The sequence below is a fragment of the Heliangelus exortis genome, chromosome Z (assembly GCF_036169615.1).
Source record: "Heliangelus exortis chromosome Z, bHelExo1.hap1, whole genome shotgun sequence".
Lineage (NCBI taxonomy): Eukaryota > Metazoa > Chordata > Aves > Apodiformes > Trochilidae > Heliangelus > Heliangelus exortis.
Window position 1 is genome coordinate 1,311,881 of NC_092454.1, and position 19,606 is coordinate 1,331,486.

A 19,606-nucleotide genomic window follows, 5' to 3' on the forward strand; every position below is an offset into this window, starting at 1 on the left:
TTATTAAAGCACCTTGCACAGCACCCAGCAGACACAGACAGCACAGGCCTCAGTGCCACCTCTTTTTTTTTTTTTTTTTTTGTCACAAAGAGGGGAGGGAGAAAATGTCTTTAGATCCTGCTTTTTAAGAAAAAAACCATTTCATAGGATCACAGAATGCTTTGGAAGGGACCTTAAAGATCAAGATCCAAACCCCCTGCCTGTGGCTACTTCCCACCAGAGCAGGTTGCCAAAGGCTTCATCCAACTGCCCTTTAGCACTTCCATTTCCCATTAAGGCTCTGCCTGTCCTGCAGATTTTAATTTCTACCTCATTTTATACTGATAATTTTGGTTAAATTCCTTGTGTAAAATATACTTTAGTCCTTAGAGAACTATTCATGGTCTGGCAAAGATTGCTCAGGAAGCATCAATGAGAAGATCTCCCACCCCTAGCCTGAAATAAACCAAATATTTCTGCCTCAAGGGGCTTTTTTTTCTGGTTTAAAGGCCCCTAAGCCTTTTAAGGAGCCCATCAGCAGGATCCCAGCTCCTTAAATGCAGGCATTTGTTCCAAAGTTGGGCAGAAATAAACAAGGACCTGCCACAAGTTTTATTTATCAAAGCACCTTGCACAGCACCCAGCAGACACAGACAGCACAGGCCTCAGTGGCACCTCTTTTTTTTTTTTTTTTGTCATAAAGAGGGAAGGGAGAAAATGTCTTTAGATCCTGCTTTTTAAGAAAAAAAAAACATTTCATAGGATCACAGAATGCTTTGGAAGGGACCTTAAAGATCAAGATCCAAACCCCCTGCCTGTGGCTACTTCCCACCAGAGCAGGTTGCCAAAGGCTTCATCCAACTGCCCTTCAGCACTTCCATTTCCCATTAAGGCTCTGCCTATCCTGAATATTTTAATTTCTACCTCATTTTATACTGATAAACCTGATTAAATTCCTGGTGCAAAATATTCTTCAGTCCTTAGAGAACTATTCATGGTCTGGCAAAGGTTGCTCAGGAGGCATCAATGAGAAGGTCTGGCACCTCTAGCTTGAAATAAACCAAATTTTTCTGCCTCAAGGGGCTTTTTTTTCTGGTTTAAAAGTCTCTTTAATCTCCCACTTGCTGGGACTGTAATCATCAGGAAAACCTGTATGGCACAGATGGATTTATCCCAGCCTGCCAGCTCCTTCCTCATAAAGAATTGGGCTCCCAGTGCTGAGTCCCAGCCAAAGCTCAGCATCTGCCTGGCTGACCAGGCCAACTTTTTCCTGACAGATCCCTGTTTTCCACTCTACCTCTGGCTATATAATTCCAACCAAGGGTTGAAATGTCTGTTCCTCCAGCTGATGGGAAATATTAATTCAGGCCCTGAGGAGCTGAGAGCTTTACAAATGAGTTGCTGGTTGGTGATGCATCAACTTGCCTGCCATCAACCTCAAGCTTTTCTTTTTTTCTTTTTTTATTGCCAACCTGGGCTGCTGAGCAGCAGAAAAGCAGAGATGTACTTTCTACTTACAGGAAGGTGGCCCTGGATTTGGGAAGGAGGGGCTGGAAAAGGTGAATACTCAATTTAAGAGATGTTTGGGAAGTGATGCAGCAGGGAAAATGGAGGAAAAAATAATTTTTTAGTGTACAAGCACAACTGTAACTAGTTACAACAGGGTTTTTTTTAACATCCTGTGGAAAAAAAAATAAAAATATTGTGAAATAAAAAAAAAATCCTGGGCAAAATTAGTTTTGGTGCAGTTGTCCACACATTCTGCTTCAGCAAGGAGCTACAAGAATGATCTGAGAGCTGAAACAACTTAGAGATCAAATGAATTAAGCTGATTTCAACAAGTGCAGGGTTAAAAAGTGCTTGGATGGTGTTATCTGAGTGGTAAAAAGGACTTCTGGCTGGAGAGGTTCATTTAATTCACTTCCCTGGCAGTGGTGGATGGGGCTTGGAGCAACCAGGACTGGTGGGAGGTGTCCCTGGCCATGGCAGCTCAGCTTTAAGGTCTTTTCCAAGCCAAAATATTCCAAGATTTTCCAGGCTGCTGTCTGTATTGCCTCTGTTTTACACTCTATATTGTCCAGAGAAGCTGCCAGCTGGGACAGATGGAGAAGAACAACCTGGCTCAAGCTTAACCCAAGCTGCATCTACAGCAAACCACCTCTGACCTGAACATTTAGGACTCTCTAAAAAATGTAACAGGCACTAAAATGATAAGAAAAACCCTGTGCAGCCATTAAATGAAAGGATGGAAGCAAATCATATAAAGGATACTTCCCCCAGACTATTTTAAGATTATTTTAAGGGTCAGGCAGCTCCTCTGTCTGCTCACATCTGTGTTCAATACACAAATCCCCAAAGCCCAGCACTTTGCAGGATTCTGTTTAATTCAGTCAGAACTGAGTCATTTGTCAGTGCTAATAAAGAAATAAAATTTTAACTACAGGATACAACAGAGCAAAAGTAACAACAGCTAAACAGGAGGGTGCCCTGGGTAGTGAAATCCCATGTTAATATTGTCCAAGAAGGTTCTGTGGGTCATAAAAGGGAAAAAAAAAATACCCCCCCCTGCTTTTGATGCAAAAGAATCTGAAAACTCAGATTATAAGGATGCAAAGGTTCAGAAAAGTGAGCAACAAGGAATTACAGAGTTTCACTGTTGGGAATATCCAGGGGAAGCAGCAGCCTGAGACACCCAGCAGCTCCTGGAGAGAGCAGCTGAATCTCTGGGCTGTTTGGTTAATCCTTGGATTTGAAGATTTGTGCTCAAGGAAGACACAAAACCCACCTCAGGTCCTGCATTTTATCCCCCCAGCTCTGCCCCTCCGTGTCCAGGCTGGGGGACAGGAGCATCCTCAGCCCAGGGACTCCAGATCTGCTCCCAGCTCTGCCCCAACCTCCTGGGGCTCCACATACCAAGAGTTTCACCATTTTTTCTCTCTCTCCAGATCATAGAATCCCAGAACGGGCTGGGTTGGAAGGGACCTCAGAGCTCCTCAAGTCCAAGCCTTGCTCCACTCCCCCCGTGGTTCCCAGCCCATGGCACTGAGTGCCACATCCAGGCTCTTTGGAAATATCTCCAGGGCTGGAGAATCCACCCCTTCCCTGGGCAGCCCATTCCAAGGGCTGAGCACCCTCTGGGGAAAGAAATTCTTTCTCATGGCCAACCTAAACCTCCCCTGGCACAATTGAGACCTCTTGTGCCCTCTTGTCTTGCTGAGAGTTGCCTGGGAAAAGAGCCCAACCCCCCCCTGGCTCCAACCTCCTTTCAGGGAGTTGGAGAGAGTGATGAGGTCTCCCCTGAGCCTCCTCTTCTCCAGCCTCAACACCCCCAGCTCCCTCAGCCCTTCCTCCCAGGAATTCTGCTGCTGGATCCCTTCCCAGCCTCCTTGCTCTTCTCTGGACCTGCTCCAGCACCTCAAGCTCCTTCCTCAGCTGAGCTGAGGGGCCCAGAACTGGACCCAGGACTCAAGCTGTGGCCTCCCCAGGGCTGAGCACAGGGGCAGAATCCCTTCCCTGGACCTGCTGGCCACGCTGTTCCTCAGCCAGCCCAGGATGCCATTGGCCTTCTTGGCCACCTGGGCACACTGCTGCCTCCTCTTCAGCTTCCTGGCAATCCAGACTCCCAGCTCCCTTTCTGCCACTCTCTGCCCAGCCTGGAGCTCCCCAGGGGGTTCTTGTGGCCAAAGGGCAGGACCCGGCCCTTGGAATCTTCAACCTCATCCCCTTGGCATCAGCCCAACTCTCCAGTCTCTCCAGGTCCCTCTGCAGAGCCCTCCTGCCTTCCAGCTGATCCACACTCCCCCCAGCTTAGTGTCAGCTGTGAATTTGCTGCTGATGGACTCAATGCCCTCCTCTAAATCCTCACTCAAGATATTAAACAGCACTGGGCCCAACACTGATCCCTGGGGGACACCACTAGTGACCGGCCGCCATTTTGATGCAGCCCCGTTCAGCACCACTCTCTGGGCCCGGCCCTCCAGCCAGTTCCTAACCCAGCACAGAGTGCTCCTGCCTGAGCCAGGGCCTGACAGCTTTTCCAGGAGAAACAGCTTTTTTTCAGATGAGCAGCTTTAGAAGCTCATTGGTTTCTCTAGGGCAGAGACAATTTTTTAGTTGTCCATGCTCCCTATGACAGCACCAAGGTGACGTAAGGCAGCAGCAGACAGGACAGGAACCATTCCATCTCCCTCAGTGCTGAGGACATGGCACTGCTCACATTCCCCTCAGCTTGAAAAACCCCCCAAAACTGTCCCCAGATGTAGTTTCAAGGGAAAAAAAGAAAAATAAGATATTTTTGGACATTTCTGAATGAGCTGGGGCTGCCTAATGCTAGGTGACCCAGCTTTGGCAGGGTGCTGATCTCCAGTGGTCCCTTCCAAGCTTTAATATTCTGTGATTTCATGAAAAACCTGTTCTTGAAAATATTTGCTCTGGTTTGTGAGCAAGGCAGAGGCTCCTCAGAGCCTCAGTTTCTCTAAAATTCCTCTTTTCTTCTCCCTTTTGTGGGCAGCAAAGGCTCATCATGAGTATTACCCAGTGCCATCTTCAAACCTCACCCCTTTCAAGTCTGATTTCTACTACTAATTATTCCTCTCCCAGACAAACTTCTCCAAGTTATGATTATTTTTTTTCCTAATTTGTCTATTATTTTGATTATTTCTCTTGCCTGAGCACTTGGCATATTTCCCAGTTGGGTTGCACACGTGAACACCACTCCCTCCTCCTCTTTTTTTTCCAGATCTTCAATCAAAACAAGAAATAAGCAGCCAATTCAAGCACTTCCAAAGCAAGGCTGGGTGCCTTTTATTCCTTTTTACTCTTTACTCAAGGAGATGCTTTGCATTTCCAAGTCCCTGATTTGATATCTCTGGGCTCACATTAAGATCAGAGCAACCCAACACCAGCAAGATCACAATTACTTCCTCCAGAGTTGTATCTTCATGAAATAAAAAAAAAATTAAGATGCTCAGGAGCTGGAAAAGGTGGTCAGGGACCTCTGCTCAAGGAGGAGGGGTTGCAACCCCAAAAACCTTGAGCAGGGCATCCTGGGGAGATGCTGAAGGTGCTGGCAGGAGATGCAGGAACAAAACCTGCCCCAAATTGGAAGTGTCTGTGGGCAACTCCACAATTTTATCCCTCACCAAGAAACCAGAAAGGATTAAATGGATTAAAAAGTCTCTTTTACTGAGCATCCTGCTAGGTCCATAACCCTGGGAAAGGTCTTCAACTTGCTACCATAAAAGAAAAAACTGCAGAAAGTTTTGGTGCTGCAGATTTGCTCTCTCTATTCCTCCTTTCCTTGGAGCTGGGACTGATGCCACCTTCACCAGGTTTGGCCACTGGTACCAGAAGCCCCAAAATAAGAAGATCCTTGAAGGAATTAATTATTTTTTTGATGAAGGTGTCAAAGAAAACCACACCAGAGGATGTCTGGGAAGTCCACACCCAACTACTTGCAACACCCTTGAAGAGGTGGAAAAATAAACATCACTTTTTTCCAGATTCCCCAAACAAGGGCACCCACAACCATTCCTGATTTCTGGAATAGTCTCATGCCTTTCCTTTCTCTGATATTTGCAACCCAAGTGGAGTTCAGAGCCAGAGATCTCCATGAGGTGAATTCAATCTGTATACATTATGCAAAATCTTCATTTGCACTTATTTTCCTTTTGTTTTGATAATTTTAAGTGTGATTTAATTTATTCTGCCAAGATCCAGAGTAGGAGGGAAAACTGAATTTTCTGGGGAGACATAAACAGCACTTAAAAACCTATTCAGAGGTGTCAAATGTAAAAATCTTGGTCTCCTGGGTGAACCCCATGGAAGATCCAACCAGGAATAACACAGATTAAACCAGTCCTGAGCCTCCTTGCTTGGGGTTCCTGCCCCTCCAAGCTGTTTTTTAAGAGGTTTATTTATGAGGGTCTTCACCCAGGTGCTTATTAAGTTCTGAATCAAATGTAGGCCAAGCTCCAGGCTCCAGTTTTTCCTTTTCCAACCATGCTTTTCCACCACTGCTCCTCCAGAGGTCATGGAATCATGGAACAATTTAGGTTGGAAGAGATCACCCAGTCCAACCATTAACCCAGCACTGCCAAGGCCACCACTGCCCCATCATGGGGACTCCAGTCCTGCCCTGGGAAGCCTGGCCCAGGTCCTGATATCCCTTTTTTTGGGTCAAAAAGACTGGGGTGGATGTGAGGCAGGAGCATTGCTTCCCTAGGGAATGTCACCAAGCCAGAGGTGACCCAAGGACACCTGCAGAAAGGCTCTAAATCCTTCAAGAGCTTCTCCAGCACACAACTCCACACTGATTTGCACCAGGATCTACCCAGCTTCTACTAACCCTTGATTATTTTTGATAAATTGATATTTTACTTGAAGAGGTGAAGCATTCAGAAGCAACTGGGTTATCAAGCTGGGTAAAAAAATTGCCATTCTTACCTCCTCCTCATTTTTAACCTTTTTTGTTAGAATACCAAGGGAGAGTTAACAGCTTCATAATCAAATCAAAGAAATATTTGTAAATATAAAGGGATAAACCTGGCTCTCCACTGCATTTCCATTGAATACTTTGGCTCTTTCATGGAAAAGAACTCCATGGAAACTTTGGCTCCATGGAAAGGAACAAGAGTGAAATTTTTAGGTGGCCCAGATGCCTCTGCCTGGGTGTTGGGCTCTGTTTCTGAGCATCCTCCTTAGCACAGGTCACTTACTAAACTTCTGAAGAGTGAAAATCCCAGCAAGTTGAAGCCTACAGCAACACATTTCTTGTCTACTCTTTGATTTTCTGCCCTCATGGCAAAGGGAATAATTTTTCCCCATAAAAATGACCTTCAATCAGTGATCCCAACCCAGACCAGGGCCACCTTCACTCCTGTATCTTGCTCTATTAACCTGAATGAAAAACTTGTCCCATTTTTTATCAGAAGGGAAGCTAACTACTCATAAATCTCATTTTAAAAGGTGAGAAGAGACTTTTTGTGTCATTTTTAAACAAAAAGTTGGAGAGGAAAAATGTCCCTCTGGCTGCAGGGCTCGGCCAGGGGCTGGAGCATTCCTGAAGCATCTGGTGTGGCTGCTGCTTTATGAACTCTCACTAAGCCCACTAAAAATTTTTTTCCCTTCATTTTTATCATTTTTAACTCTTTTATATCTTGAATGACCTCAATGCTTTTATTTTTGTCTTACCCAGCTGCATGGATGAAGCTCAGAGACTTCAAGAGAAGCCCCACGTGTCACGCTACCAGCCCCCACTTCCCAAGCTGGAACAAAATCCCATTTCTCCCATCTCATCCTTCCCCCTTTCCCAAAATATGGTAGGGGAAGAACAAGCCTGATTTTTGCACCTGACAGCCCCAACCTGCCCACCCTGGGGTCCCTCCAACTCACCATCTGAAAGGGTTGTGACCACCACCTCCCCGGTGGAGACGCCGGGGCCGTAGCGGTTGTAGGCGAGGAAACGCAGGGTGTACTCTGTGAACTTCTTCAGCCCTTCCAGGTGGTAGGACAGGCCCTCCACCTCCACGTTCTGCCAGAAAAGAAGATGACAAACCAAAGGAAAAAGGGTCAGCCAGTGGGAAATGTGACAAGCCACGCTGAGGGATGGGGGGGTTAGAGGTGAGCGTTTCACTCTTTGGAGGAGCAGAGCTCAATCCAGGCTAAAGTCACCAGAAAGTCTAAAAAATTGTCTAAAAATTAGATATTAAAAAGAAATTTTTTACCCTGAGACCTGGCCCAGGTTGCCCAGAGAGGTGGGAGAGGCCCCATCCCTGGAGCCATCCCAGGTCATTCCAGGGCTCTGAGCAAGCTGATCCAGTTGGAGATATCCCTGGGGTTGGACTGGATGGACTTGGAAGGTCCAAACAGAGAGAACCTGGGGATGGTATAAAAGTTCCAGACTCCTGAACACCTCTCACAAGACTGTGATGCTCTGAGGTCACAAAAAAGATGTCTCCTCTTTCTCTCCTGTCCTACTCCTTGCTCCCAAACTCCAAGCTTTTCCCTCTTTAGAGGAGCAGAGCTCAATCCTTCTTCAAGCTGCCATAAAAGCTCCAGGCTAAAGTCACCAGAAACTTGGAAAGTCTAAAAAATTGTCTAAAAATTAGGTATTAAAAAGAAATTTTTGACCCTGAGACCCTGGCCCAGGTCACCCAGAGAGGTGGGAGATGCCCCATCCCTAGAGCCATTCCAGGTCACGTTGGATGGAGCTCTGAGCAACCTGATCCAGTTCTGATGTCCCAGGGGTTGGACAGGTCCAACCAGAAAGGTCCAAACAGAAAGAACCTGGGGATGGTACAAAAGTTCCAGACTCCTGAACACCTCTCACAAGACTGTGATGCTCTGAAGTCACAAAAAAGATGTCTCCTCTTTCTCTCCTGTCCTACTCCTTGCTCCCAAACTCCAAGCTTTTCCCTCTTTGGAGGAGCAGAGCTCAATCCAGGCTAAAGTCACCAGAAAGTCTAAAAAATTGTCTAAAAATTAGATATTAAAAAGAAATTTTTGACCCTGAGACCCTGGCCCAGGTTGCCCAGAGAGGTGGGAGAGGCCCCATTCCTGGAACCATTCCAGGTCATTCCAGGGCTCTGAGCAACCTGATCCAGTTCTGATGTCCCTGGGGTTGGACTGGATGGACTTGGAAGGTCCCTTCCAACCCAAAGCAGTTCCAAAGAGAGATAAAAAGGGGATGGTATAAAAGTTCCAGACTCCTGAACACCTCTCACAAGACTGTGATGCTCTGAAGTCACAAAAAAGATGTCTCCTCTTTCTCTCCTGTCCTACTCCTTGCTCCGAAACTCCAAGCTTTTCCCTCTTTGGAGGAGCAGAGCTCAATCCATCTTCAAGCTGCTATAAAAGCTCCAGGCTAAGGTCACCAGAAACTTGGAAAGTCTAAAAAAATCTAAAAACTAACTATGAAAAAGAAATTTTTTACCCTGAGGCCCTGGCCCAGGGTGCCCAGAGAGGTGGGAGAGGCCCCATCCCTGGAGCCATTCCAGGTCAGGTTGGATGGGGCTCTGAGCAACCTGATCCAGTTCTGATGTCCCTGGGATTGGACTGGATGGACTTGGAAGGTCCAAACAGAGAGAACCTGGGATGGTATAAAAGTTCCAGACTCCTGAACACCTCTCACAAGACTGTGATGCTCTGAAGTCACAAAAAAGATGTCTCCTCTTTCTCTCCTGTCCTACTCCTTGCTCCCAAACTCCTCAGGCCGTACCCTACTCAGCTCCACAACTTTTCCCAGAGATTTGTTATTCCCTGGCCAGTGGGATTTGGGGAACATCAGGTTGGATGTGCCCTCTGGGATCATCTGCTCCAACCTTTCCAAGGGTCTGAGCAGCTGGCACCCTGCAGAAAGCCAGGTTGCTCATTTTAAGTGCACAGCATCAACACCACTTTTTATCACCAGCATCTGCTCACAGTCTGGAGAGAAAATGAATTTTTCTGGCCTGGATTCCTCTTATTTTATCCTTCTGCTTGACAGAAACTACAAGAAGCAAGTGGAGAATCTACACATCCTACAATTTGCAGAATGTTCTGCTCTCTGAAATAGATATTTTACAGAGTACATAGTGCATTATTTATATAAAACTATTTTTATCTGGGAAATCAATAGAAATGAAATGACAATCTCTAGTATTACACAGAAATCAGCAGCATGAACACATTGATGGTTTTGCAGGATGTAAAGGGGGAGCCTAAAGGTTTTTTATATGTTTTCTGGCCTTATTCTGAAGTTCCAGTGTGAAGCTGAGGTTAATTTAGACCAAGCTGCCTCCCCTTTACCTCCTGACCCTATTTGATCCTGCTGCCAATTTATTTGATTTTTTTTTTAATCACTGGGGCTCTCCACCATGTCAGAGCTTTAACCCCTAAAACCCCACAACCTTTATTCAACTCTGAAGACCTAGAGGTGCCCACACCAACCACCTCCTGTTCCCAGGGAGGGCAGAAATGTCCCATTCTCCCCTCACCTGCTCTCTCCCAGTTGCTGTCTCAGTGCAGAAGAGTCTGTAGCCTTGAACAGGACCATTTGCATAGGCTGGAGGATCCCAGGAGACCAAAATGGAGGTGGGTGAGGTAGACACAGCCCGGAGGTTTTCCACTGGGCCAGGAACTTGCACTGCAAAGAAAGGAAAGAATGGGGTGAAAATCCCATTCCCACATCCCCCAAGCTCCTCCACAAGTCCCAAACTCAGAACCCACCTCTTGCTTCAGCCCCATGCACCTCAAACTCCAGATGAAACACAGCATCCTCATCCCTGGGGATGTTCAACCCCATCCCTGGGGATGTTCAACCTCATCCCTGGGGATGTTCAACCTCATCCTGGGAATGTTCAACCTCATCCCTGGGGATGTTCAACCCCATCCCTGGGGATGTTCAGCCCCATCCCTGAGGTGTTCAACCCCATCCCTGGAAATATTCAACCTCATCCCTGGGGAATTCAACCCCATCCCTGGGGATGTTCAACCTCATCCCTGGGGATGTTCAACCTCATCCCTGAGGAAATTCAACCCCATCCCTGGGGATGTTCAACCCCATCCCTGGGATGTTCAACCTCATCCCTGGGAATGTTCAACCTCATCCCTGGGGATGTTCAACCCCATCCTGGGGATGTTCAACCCCATCCCTGGGGATGTTCAACCTCATCCCTGGGGATGTTCAACCTCATCCCTGAGGATATTCAGCCCCATCCCTGGGGATGTTCAGCCTCATCCCTGGGGATGTTCAACCTCATCCCTGGGGATGTTCAACCTCATCCCTGGGGATGTTCAACCCCATCCTTGAGGAAATTCAACCTCATCCCTGGAGATGTTCAACCCCATCCCTGGGGATGTTCAACCTCATCCCTGGGGATGTTCAACCTCATCCCTGAGGATATTCAGCCCCATCCCTGGGGATGTTCAGCCTCATCCCTGGGGATGTTCAACCTCATCCCTGGGGATGTTCAACCTCATCCCTGGAGATGTTCAACCCCATCCCTGGGGATGTTCAACCTCATCCTGGGGATGTTCAACCTCATCCCTGGAAACATTCAACCCCATCCCTGGGATGTTCAACCCCATCCCTGGGATGTTTAACCTCATCCCTGGGGATGTTCAACCTCATCCCTGGAAATATTCAACCCCATCCCTGGGGATGTTCAACCCCATCCCTAAAGATGTTCAGCCCCATCCCTGGGGATGTTCAACCTCATCCCTGGGAATATTCAACCTCATCTTGGGAATGTTCAACCTCATCCCTGGGGATGTTCAACCCCATCCCTGGGGATCTTCAACCCCATCCCTGGGAATGTTCAACCTCATCCCTGGAAATACTCAACCCCATCCCTGGGATGTTCAACCCCATCCCTGGGGATGTTCAACCCCATCCCTGGGATGTTCAACCTCATCCCTGAGGATGTTCAACCCCATCCCTGGGGATGTTCAACCTCATCCCTGGGGATTTTCAACCCCATCCCTGGGGATTTTCAACCCCATCCCTGGGGATGTTCAAGGTGAGGCTTGAGGAGGCTCTGAGCACCCTGATCCAGGTGAGGGTGTCCCTGGGCTTGGACTGGGTGCCCTTTGGAAGTCCCTTCCCACCCAAATTATTCTCTGATTCTCAAACTGAAAAGCAAATTCTCCTTTTGTCAAGAGGGAGAGGATTCCAACCCTTTCTTTGGAGTAGCAATGCATGGAAAGATGTGTTCCAGCAATCCTGGCTCTGGCTCAGCCTTCCAGAAGGAGCTTGAAGAAATAATTTAATGTTTTTATGCTTCAACATCCTCCCCATCAAATGGCACAATAAAATATCTCCCTTTCCACTCTTTCTCTCCCCTGTTTAGATTCCAAGATTTCTAAGGAGTGGAAGCCAAATCCAGTTCAAGCAAAGATGAAACAGAACCTCATGAGATGGGGTTTCAGTTCCTCCAAGGAACTGAACCTCCAGAGATCATTTTGTTCCTGATAAAAAAGTTGGGAGAAAAGCCTTGTGCCACCATTCAGCAAAATTTGGTGGCACTGGATGAGGTGGAAGCACCAAGAGGTCCCTCCCCAGTCCCCAAATCTGCCTTGGTGAAGTTCATCTCATCTCCAGTTCATTACCAGTGCCCCAACTGGTTTTGAAAAGCTGCAAACAAACACCTCCCAGGGGCCTGGCAGCTCAGCAAATATTTTTGGATGTCTCTCAGCCAGGTTCTTACCTCAAAATCACCCAGTGCCAAAGCCAAGTCCAACGAGTCCAAGGCTTGAGGCACCAAACCTCTCCCTTGAGGATGCCCAGGAGGAAGGAAAAAAAGCCTGGGGCACCAGAGCTTCCAGCTACATCTCCCACACTCCTAAGGTGACATCAGCATTGTCACCTACCCCTGGGTGCTCACCCAAACCCCCTCCAGGTGCCACCTTCTCTTCACGCAGGGTGCTGGGGGGTCCTACACCACTCCAGGCTGCAGGAGATCCAAGCTCTGCAGAGCCCTTTGCATCAGGGCTCCATAAATATGGAGATTTTATGCAAATGTTGCACCACCTTCATTTGCATAGTTGATTAAGGTAGGCTCATCTGTTCTGCCTTTTTTATTTTTGCAAGGTAGAGTGCCTTTCATTTTCTGCTCCTTCTCAGCAAGGCAGCCAAAGCAAAGTCTTTTCACTTGGCACAACTGGCATCTCAGGAAAAAAAAAAAAAAAAATAAAAAAAACCCCAACCTGGAGCAGAATTTTGAATTAAAGAATTAAGCAGCAGTCAGAATTAAAACCTCCTTGGAGCCAGTGAAGTTTAGAAAAAGAAATTATTAGGTGACGAGCACTGAATTCTTCATATCAACCACAAATAGTGTGGGGAGGGGGTAGACAAACCTCAGGAATGGAAAAATCCCTTTTCTCATTTGGGATGTTTTCACCCAAACAGATGAGTGCTGGTAAAAATATTTGGGGAAAAAAAAAAAAAAAAAAAAAAAAAAAAGAAAAAAAAAAAAAAAAGAAAAAAAGTGACAATTTTTGCTCAGTGAGAAAAACGAAGCAAAATAATTCCCTAAAGCTGAAGCACATCCACTGAGGACATCTTCAAATTAATATATTTTGGATTTTCTGGCACCACTTTGGGGTTTTTTGAGAAGTTTTGCATGCTGGGTGACAGAATGAAATCTGTTGATTCATTAAAGAAGAAAAAGGAAAACAAGAATTATTTTCCAAGAGGCTCCATCATGAGACCTTCTGGTCCTTATCCTCCTCTTGCAGCCCTCAGTTGATATTCAAAGAATCTGAGAATAAATAACCCAAAAGTTTGAAAGGAAAAATCAGCACAAAAAGAAAGAATTTCAATAAAAAATATTTTTTCATAGGTATATTTGAAGTTCATGAAAAATGGGCAGAGATCGTGGTGAGAAGACCTGTTCAAAACAAGAGGGAAGCTTTATTTTATTGAACCTTATTTTTTAAAAAAGTACTGGAAAAGCAGAAGCTTTTATTAGGATGCTCCTGGAGGATGTGGGATGTGATGCCAAGACCTCAGAAAAAACAACTCCAAACCTCCCAGGAATGATGAGGATCAGAGGGATCTCCAAATCTTCCAAAGCCAAAGGATCTGTTAAGAATTTTTCTATTCCAAAGGGTATAAAAAGATGAATAAGGGTCTCAGAAGAGAAAATTTTCCTGGTAATAGTGACAAGCTTGGTATTTAGAAAGGAAATAATGCTTAAAAATCACTGGTTATGTGCTGAGTGTACCCAGGCATGGAGCCATGGAGATGCCTCCTCGTGATCTCAGCAGCAAGGATTCTGCACATAAATCAAAAATAAAATATATTCCTCACCTACTGGATTTATTCCTCTGTAGAACAGAGGAGACCAAGACTCAAGAAGGCCTCAAAAATGGGATGTGAAGTCATACTCACAGAATCATTGAAGGTTTGGGTGGGAAGGGACCTTCCAAGTCCATCCAGTCCAACCCCTGGGATATCTCCAACTGGATCAGGTTGCTCAGAGCTCTGGAATAACCTGGAATGGTCCAGGGTTGGGGAATCTCCCACCTTTCTGGAAAACCTGAGCCAAGGTCTCACCACCCTCATTGTAAAACATTTCTTCTTAATCTCTAACCTGAATCTCACCTCTTCCAGTTTAAATCCATCTGCTTGTCCCATCCAGGTCCCCACCTTTCATTGGAATTCAGTTTTAATTAACATGTTTCACACAAAAAAAAACAACTTTGTAATGAGGCTGACACTTTTCAAAGGAAGCAGAAAAACCAATTAGAAAAAAAGAAAATAAACAAAAACCCAGAAGCCAAACAGAAACCCCCAAAAGAAAAGATTTTCCTGTATTATTTCAGTTAATTAAGATGGATGATGAAAAGCAAGCAATTTGTGGTGCTTTAAATTGAACCCAAGACAATTTACAAATGAACAAGTTTACTTTCTGACTTTGATTTAGTTTGGGCTGGAAGTTTTTGAGTCGACTGAGATGGGAACAAACTCTCCTGACAATAAGCAGAATCTGCCCTCTTAGTTCCCACTAAAGAAGGTTTTTTTAGGACCTTCTCCAAGGATGAAGCCTCCAGCATCATTCCACCCATTTTAGAACCCAAGGGATGACGGTGAGCAGCAAGGAAACCTGGAACAACACAATGCAACCATAGAATCACAGAATCCCAGAATGGGCTGGGTTGGAAGGGAGCTCAGAGCTCCTCAAGTCCAACCCTTGCTCCACTCCCCCCGTGGTTCCCAGCCCATGGCACTGAGTGCCACATCCAGGCTCTTCGGAAATATCTCCAGGGCTGGAGAATCCACCCCTTCCCTGGGCAGCCCATTCCAAGGTCTGATCACCCTCTGGGGAAAGAAATTCTTTCTCAAGGCCAACCTAAACCTCCCCTGGCACAACTTGAGACCTCTTGTGCCCTCTTGTCTTGCTGAGAGTTGCCTGGGAAAAGAGCCCAACCCCCCCCTGGCTCCAACCTCCTTTCAGGGAGTTGGAGAGAGTGAGGAGGTCTCCCCTGAGCCTCCTCTTCTCCAGCCTCAACACCCCCAGCTCCCTCAGCCCTTCCTCCCAGGAATTCTGCTGCTGGATCCCTTCCCAGCCTCCTTGCTCTTCTCTGGACCTGCTCCAGCACCTCAAGCTCCTTCCTCAGCTGAGCTGAGCTGAGCTGAGCTGAGGGGCCCAGAACTGGACCCAGGACTCAAGCTGTGGCCTCCCCAGGGCTGAGCACAGGGGCAGAATCCCTTCCCTGGACCTGCTGGCCACGCTGTTCCTCAGCCAGCCCAGGATGCCATTGGCCTTCTTGGCCACCTGGGCACACTGCTGCCTCCTCTTCAGCTTCCTGGCAATCCAGACTCCCAGCTCCCTTTCTGCCACTCTCTGCCCAGCCTGGAGCTCCCCAGGGGGTTCTTGTGGCCAAAGGGCAGGACCCGGCCCTTGGAATCTTCAACCTCATCCCCTTGGGATCAGCCCAACTCTCCAGTCTCTCCAGGTCCCTCTGCAGAGCCCTCCTGCCTTCCAGCTGATCCACACTCCCCCCAGCTTAGTGTCAGCTGGGAATTTGCTGCTGATGGACTCAATGCCCTCCTCTAAATCCTCACTCAAGATATTAAACAGCACTGGGCCCAACACTGATCCCTGGGGGACACCACTAGTGACCGGCCGCCATTTTGATGCAGCCCCGTTCAGCACCACTCTCTGGGCCCGGCCCTCCAGCCAGTTCCTAACCCAGCACAGAGTGCTCCTGCCTGAGCCAGGGCCTGACAGCTTTTCCAGGAGAATCCTCTGGGAGACGGTGGCAAAGGCCTTGCTGAAGTCCAGGTAGAGCACATCCACAGCCTTCCCCTCATCCCCCAGGCAGTCACCCGCTGATAAAAGGAGCTCACGTTGGTCAGACAGGACCTGCCCTTCCTAACCCCGTAATCCAGAATCCAGGAGGATTTCACCAGGTCCCTTTAGAGGACAACTGGGGGGCACCTCCACCTTCCATCTCCAGGGATGAAAATGGAAAATTTTCAGCCATGTAAATATCTTGGAGAACCAGAAGGTGGAGGATTGAACAGAAAGATGGGGAGACCTGACCACAGGTTCACCTGGACACTTTTTTTTTTTTTTGGCTGCTTAAATGGGACTTGAAAATCCACCTGAGCTTCAAGATGTGCAGAAAATTTTCCTATCCTCTGGAATATTTTTTTTTCAGAAGTCTCTGAAACAGAAATTTTTGTTTTGCTCTTATTTGATCCTTCCTTGTAGCTCCTTTCCTGCTTTCACAAAAATCTGAATCAGGCTCAGGATGCCCCAAATCCAGGATCTCACTGGAGAGGGAATCAATGAATCCACCTCCACCCTGATGGAAAACCAGAAGCAAATCAAACACCTCCTAAGAGCTGAGGTTGAAGGTTTTTCCTCTTGCTGGAAAAAGACAAAATTCAAAGAAAAAAGGGAAGCCCAGAACAGGAGTCCAACACAGACAAAACCTGGAATCTCCATTTTTTCCCTACATTTTCCCAACTTTTAGAGAAGAAAGCACATTTCATGAAAATTCCAAACGACTGAACACCTCCCCTTCCACTTCTCCCCAAACACTCCACATAAATTCCTCATAAAATTAAAAACCCATGGAAGGATGGCATCAAGAGTTCACCCAAATGAGGGGGATATTAATGACTCCACCAAAGCCATTTTTCAGCTTTTCTTCACCTTTTTCATCAGATGCCAAGGAAAATTCACTACATTGGAGGCACCAACCTCTCTGCCTGCTCCAGCTCCTTCATATATTGCTAAATACATGAAATAAATAAATATCAATATAAAATATATATAAATGGATCCCTGAACTTTGCAAAACCAGTTATTTTTTTGTTATTTCAGTCCAAAAGGTATTTTTAAGGGCCTTTTCATTTCCTCTGTGCTTCTGACACGTGGAGAAGAAATCTGTGTTAAAAAGAGACTGCAGGTGAGATTTTGTTGAGGTCATTTAGGTGTCTTCACTTCAAAGTGTTTTGTGCCCACTAAAAAACTTGTAGGGAAAAAAATAAATAAAAAAAAAAAATCAAGAACTTGAGTGGTTTGCAGGACAATTTCTCCAGTGCAGCTCTGATGGAAGTTTTGGCCCCTTTTTGTCAAATCAGGTGCAACTGCTCAGTGATAAATAAACCACAAAATAATAAAAACTCATCACAGAAAAAAATTAAATTCTCAAGTGACCAAGGGAGCAAGATTCCTGAGGTCAGATGCACCAGTCTGTAATGGGAACTGAAGGATAAATATCCAAGTTTCTCCTATGCAAGGATGAGCAGCCAGAAGCTGGAAATTGCCCCTTTTACTCCATCAATCCACCCCAAAATCTTGATATTTACATTCAATTCCATTTTTTTACATTCAGTTTTTCACATTCAGACCCAGCTGGGCTTAAGGAGGTATAAAAACACCTCCCTCCCTCAGAAAAATAAACTATATTTAATGATTAAATAAAAATAAATATAATATGAAAATAATTTTTTTTATTTTTCTTGATAAAACCCTTCAAGATGTTGGAGTTGTTGAGAAAGCAGCACAAAATAATTTGATTTCTCTGGCAGGGAAGTGACTTGGTGATGCCACCAGGTTTCTTTGGAGCCTTCCTGTCCTTTTTTTCTCCTTTGCCACCTAACACAGACATCCCAGAGCCATCACTTGAGGTTTAAGTCATAATATGGTGGTGAAAAAAGCAGCAGGGAGCTGCTTTTAAAGCTGGGCTGGACAATTTCAATCCTCCTTGCAAGAATAGATGCTCTGCTTTATTCTCTGCTGCTTTAAGAGTATCTTGAGGAGGCAAAATAATAACTCCCAAAGTCTCCACATGTGGTATGAAAAGATTAGACATGGCTTAAGCAGGCAGGGATTTAAAGCCAGGCTGATAATACAGGAGTGAAATTATATACCATAAAAGCTAAAGAAAAAGGGGTTGGAGTTTACTAAAAAAAAAAAAAAAAATAACAAAAAAAAAAAGTATTAATCAGGGGGACAAAGACTTTCATATAAATCCTGGCTATTCTGCATGATTATTTTAAAAAGCTGGAACTTGTTCTGCTGATCTTTTAAACTGATTACTGAGCAAATGCCTGCACTTGGAGAAGTGCTGCCAGACAGGAATTTCAGATGGCCTTTTTCCTCAGGTTTTTTTTTTTATTTTCCCCTCCCCTTTAACACCACCAGCTCTGCTATTTTCCAATAATGGGGAGCTTGAATTTCTCTGCAGCCAGGTAATTTATTGTACAATAGTTCCAGCATGTTCTCTGCCTGCCTCCCAGAGTTGTTCCCAAATGAGAAGATAATTTGGTCACCAGTAAAAAGCAAGGAGAGAGAGAAAAAAAAAAAAAAAATGGAAAGAAATATCATCTCTCCAGTTCCAACTTGACACTTCAGAGAAATCTTCCAGTTATTCAAGAGGAAAAATATTCCAAATGTCTCCACTGAGCAATCCCAGGCAAACTCTGCACAAAGGGGGAGTGGTGCCCACTCTTAGCTGGGCTTGGGGTGGGATTGAAATGTTCTTTTTCTTCTGGAAATATAGATTTAGAAGCCAGAAAACAGAAGGTTTTCACCTGCAGAAAGGCAGGGGGGAAGCAGAGAGGAATCCTGGAGAAGTGATGCTGATGCTTTGCTGCTCAACACCTTAGTTTTAAAAGGCTTGGAAAAAAAATTAGTTGATTTTCAGGAATTATTTCCCAAAAAAAAGCTGGGATATCACCCCCTTTCTGCTTGCAGGTGGCAGACACACACCAGGAGGGACAAAGCAAGCTCAGAGCAGGAGCTGGAGATGTTTCTAAAGCAAGAAGCCAGGCAGAAAACCCAGCAAGCTCCATTTTTGGGGTGGTATTTCACTAATATCACAGCTGCTGGGGGTTTGGGATGTGATGACAGGGAGGAAAACCAACATTTGGTGAGAAATGAAGCTACAGACACAACATCAGAATATTTTCAGTTAAAAGGTCCCTTTTTCCCTTGCTGGTCAGGGGATGTCACACATTTTGTCCCTAATAGGGATTTTTTGGGGGCTCAGCTGTGAAAGGAACCAAAGAGTTCCAAAAGCCCCTAAAACCACTTCCATGAGCTGGTCTTAGGTCAGGATTTGCTTCCAAGCTCCTCTTCTCCTCCATCCCCTCCTGAAGAACCATTCCCACCTCCTCTGCTTGCTGTGACACAAGTGACAATAAATCCAAACCCCCATTCCAAGGCTTTCCAGCACTATTGGTGCCTTCCAAGAAGGAACCTAAAAGCAGCTGAGCATCCCACCAGCACTCCTGGGGCTGCCCAGTGGAGACCAGTGCCCACCAGTTTGATGCTCAGGGCTAAAAAATCTAGAAACCAATCCCATTTGTAGGATGAAACCTTCTGACTTCTTAATTTTGCACTGGAAGGGCTCAAATTATCTTTACATCCCCTCTTTACAACAGATTCCTTGCAACTTCCAAGTGAGAAAAAAAAAAAAAATAATGCAAGAGGGCAAATTTGAGCTGAAAAAACCTCTCTTCCTCCTGCAGACCAAATATTTACCCTCAAATGAGACAGAAAGAAAGAGAAAAGGGTCTACTGAAAACTTCCACCTCCCCCAAAGATTTAGAAAACACACTCAGTGCTACACATTCCCTAACAGAAAGCATCATGGAATTGTTCTGCTTGGAAAAACACCTTGGAGA

The 19,606-nt window shown here is 45.8% G+C and overlaps 1 protein-coding gene across 1 annotated transcript in view; it reads right to left on the reverse strand.

The window, feature by feature from the left end:
- DCC (DCC netrin 1 receptor) overlaps nt 1-19,606 on the reverse strand; it is a 496,140-nt gene that overhangs the window by 136,754 nt on the left and 339,780 nt on the right. Inside the window, exons 10-11 of the mRNA XM_071730797.1 lie at nt 9,954-10,102; nt 7,372-7,510 (exon numbers count right to left, since the gene is read on the reverse strand). Coding sequence (XP_071586898.1) covers nt 7,372-7,510; nt 9,954-10,102 — 288 coding nt within the window. The remainder of the gene's footprint in view (nt 1-7,371; nt 7,511-9,953; nt 10,103-19,606) is intronic.